This window comes from Monoraphidium neglectum, assembly GCF_000611645.1.
Source record: "Monoraphidium neglectum strain SAG 48.87 unplaced genomic scaffold scaffold05960, whole genome shotgun sequence".
In the NCBI taxonomy this organism is placed as follows: domain Eukaryota; kingdom Viridiplantae; phylum Chlorophyta; class Chlorophyceae; order Sphaeropleales; family Selenastraceae; genus Monoraphidium; species Monoraphidium neglectum.
This window is the reverse complement of record NW_014007673.1, coordinates 1-2,641: the sequence shown is the minus strand read 5'-3', so window position 1 is coordinate 2,641 and position 2,641 is coordinate 1. Positions and strand designations below refer to the sequence as shown.

The following is a 2,641-nucleotide window of genomic DNA, read 5'->3' as shown; positions in this document are numbered from 1 at the left end:
ACGGGAAGAGAGAGAGAGAGGGAGAGAGAGAGAGAGAGAGAGAGAGAGAGAGAGAGAAGGGGGCGGGGCAGCGTGCGCACGTACCAGCACTGCGACCCCCCACCACCCCCACCCATCTCTCCCTCCCCCTCGCCCCCTCTCTCCAGGTGCTGGCGCGCTCCTCCCCGGAGGACAAGCTCACCCTGGTGGCGGCCCTGAAGAAGCAGGGCGAGGTGGTGGCGGTGACCGGGGACGGCACCAACGACGCGCCCGCGCTCAAGGAGAGCGACGTCGGCCTCGCAATGGGCATCGCCGGGACGGAGGTGAGCGGCGGAGCTGGCCCCCTCCCCCCTTGTTTTGATGCTGGGGTGCGCGCGCTTTGCAGCGGGTGCCGTCGTCGTACCTTTGCGGTGGGTGTGGGCGGCTGTGGGTGCGCCGGTTACTTGCTGGTGTCGCGTCCCTGCAAACGCAATGGTCTACATGCACGCGGCGCCCCTCGCTCATCCACTAGGTTGCCAAAGAGGCTGCTGATATTGTGATCATGGATGACAATTTCAGCTCCATCGTCAAGTGAGGGGGGAGGCAAGGGGTCCTGGGGTCCTGGCGCAGGGGCTGAGGCACAAACTTTACGTCAAGTAGACTTAAAAAAAGTAATTGCTTATAGCAGTATTGCTCACATGAGTATGGTCATTCTTGCTCTGTTCACTTTGAATGAGATTGGAGCAATCGGAGCCACTTTTATGATGTTGGCTCACGGGGTAGCCAGGGCTGCGACAGGGGGGCATACGAACACTCGGGGCTCGGGCGTCGGACCCACATGCCATGCGCAGAGCCAGGCAGAAGGCGCCGCAGAGCAAGGCCGGGCTGCCTCAGCCCCTCATCGCAGAGGCGGCGGCCTGGCCGCCCGTCGGCGCCGCCGCGCACGGCTGCGAGCCCGGCTCTCTTGGCCATCTCATCGCCATTCGTCCGCCAAACCCCGCTCATCGACACCGCCACCTCCGCTTCACCCCATCGCCCGCGACGAACAGGTCTGTTCTGTGGGGACGCTCCGTGTTCAATTCCATCCGCAAGTTCCTGCAGTTCCAGCTCACCGTGAACTTCGTGGCCCTGGTGGTCGCCTTTGTGGGCGCGGTGGCCGGCGGCCGCATCCCCTTGAACGTGCTGCAGCTGCTGTGGGTGAACCTCATCATGGATACCATGGGTGCGCTTGCGTTGGCCACGGAGGACCCCAACCCAGACCTGCTCAACGACAAGGTGCGTGAATGTGTGTGTGTGTGTGTGTGTGTGCGTGTGTGTGTGTGCGCGCATGTGTGCGTGTGCGTGTGCGTGCGTGCGTGCATGTGTGTGCGTGCGTGCATGTGTGTGCGTGCGTGCGTGTGTGTGGACTAGGTGGCTGGGTGGGAGAGAGCGTGTGCGCCCGTGTGAGTGCCGGTGAATGCGTGTTGGTGTGACAGCGTGCGTTACCGTGTGCGCTGTGGGGAGTTCAGAAGTGCGTGCGTGTGTGCAGGACCGCGCATGTCGGCAGGGGGTGAGGGTGATGGCAACTGAGCACGCGGGGCCACTCGCACGATCGAGCCCGGCGAGCACCCGTGAGTGCAAGGGTGTCTGCGCTTGCATGGTTCACAGACCAGCCGACGTCCCGCCCATGGCGCCAGGCCCAGGCCGCCAACTCCAGCGGCCTCCCCCGCTCCAAACATCCTCGCCCGCTGCGACCCCTCGCCCCAGCCCCATCCTTGTGCCCACCCCCACCCCTGCCCCCCCAAAAGCCCTACGGCCGCGAGGAGCCGCTCATCACCGGCAAGATGTGGAAGCACATCCTGGTGCAGGGCTTCTACCAGCTCTTCTGGCTCTTCTTCTTCATGTACGCGTTGCCTGTCCTCCCCTGGCCGCGGTACTGGCTCACGGACACCTGCACCCTCATTTCCAACGGCCCCATCCTCGAGCCGAGCCCGACCTACTGCATCGACCGGCTGTCCGCGCCCGACGCCGCCGACGGCCTCGGCTTCTCCCGGCCCAAGGCGGCGGCGTACTGCGCCGCGCTGACGTCCTGCAACCTGCCCTGCGGCGGCCCCGGCGCGCGCGCGTCGGCGGCGTGCGCGGCGGCGATCGCGGGCGTGGGCGGGCCGAGCTTCGCGCCGGGCACGGTGCCGGGCAATGAGAAGGAGGCGCTTTGCGGGCTGGGCAGCGGCGGCTGCCCCGCTTACAGCGAGTACCGCGCGGTTGAGCAGTTCTGGGAGTCGCGGCATGAGAAGCAGACCGAGGAGGAGTTCAAGAGGGCGGACAGCCTGCTGTTCAACGCCTTCATTTTCAGCCAGGTGGGCGGGCCGCGCGTGCTTGTGCAGACGCTTGCGTGCAGCAGGGGAGGAACCAGAGGGGTGGTGGCCTTGCGCATGGTGAAGGAAGGGGCGGGGTGCCCCCTTGTTAGCCGGGAGGTGGAGAGGAAGGGCGGCTGGGCCCGGGCCGGGAAACCGAGGGGCGGCGCACCGTTGTCCAGACGCCAGCAGAGGCCGCTCGCGCCTGTCATCACGCACCCGTTCGCCCCGTGCATGCCACACCGCCTTGATATACCTGACCGCGCCCACGCCACCCGTGCGCCTCTGAAATGCTTCCCGCCGTCAAGCCCTTGTCCCTCCTCAACCCCCTTCGCTCCCCCCACCCCCAC

At 66.3% G+C, this 2,641-nt stretch overlaps 1 protein-coding gene across 1 annotated transcript; it reads left to right on the top strand.

The window, feature by feature from the left end:
* Positions 1–281: 281 nt before the first annotated feature.
* On the top strand, positions 282–2,542 carry MNEG_16081 (Ca2+ transporting ATPase, plasma membrane; the record flags this gene model as incomplete). The annotated part of the gene is made up of 5 exons (XM_014035448.1): positions 282–302; positions 491–549; positions 810–1,233; positions 1,746–2,294; positions 2,474–2,542. The coding sequence occupies 5 exons, from the start codon at positions 282–284 to the stop codon at positions 2,540–2,542; spliced, it is 1,122 nt and encodes a 373-aa protein (XP_013890902.1).
* Between the last annotated feature and the right edge of the window lie 99 nt (positions 2,543–2,641).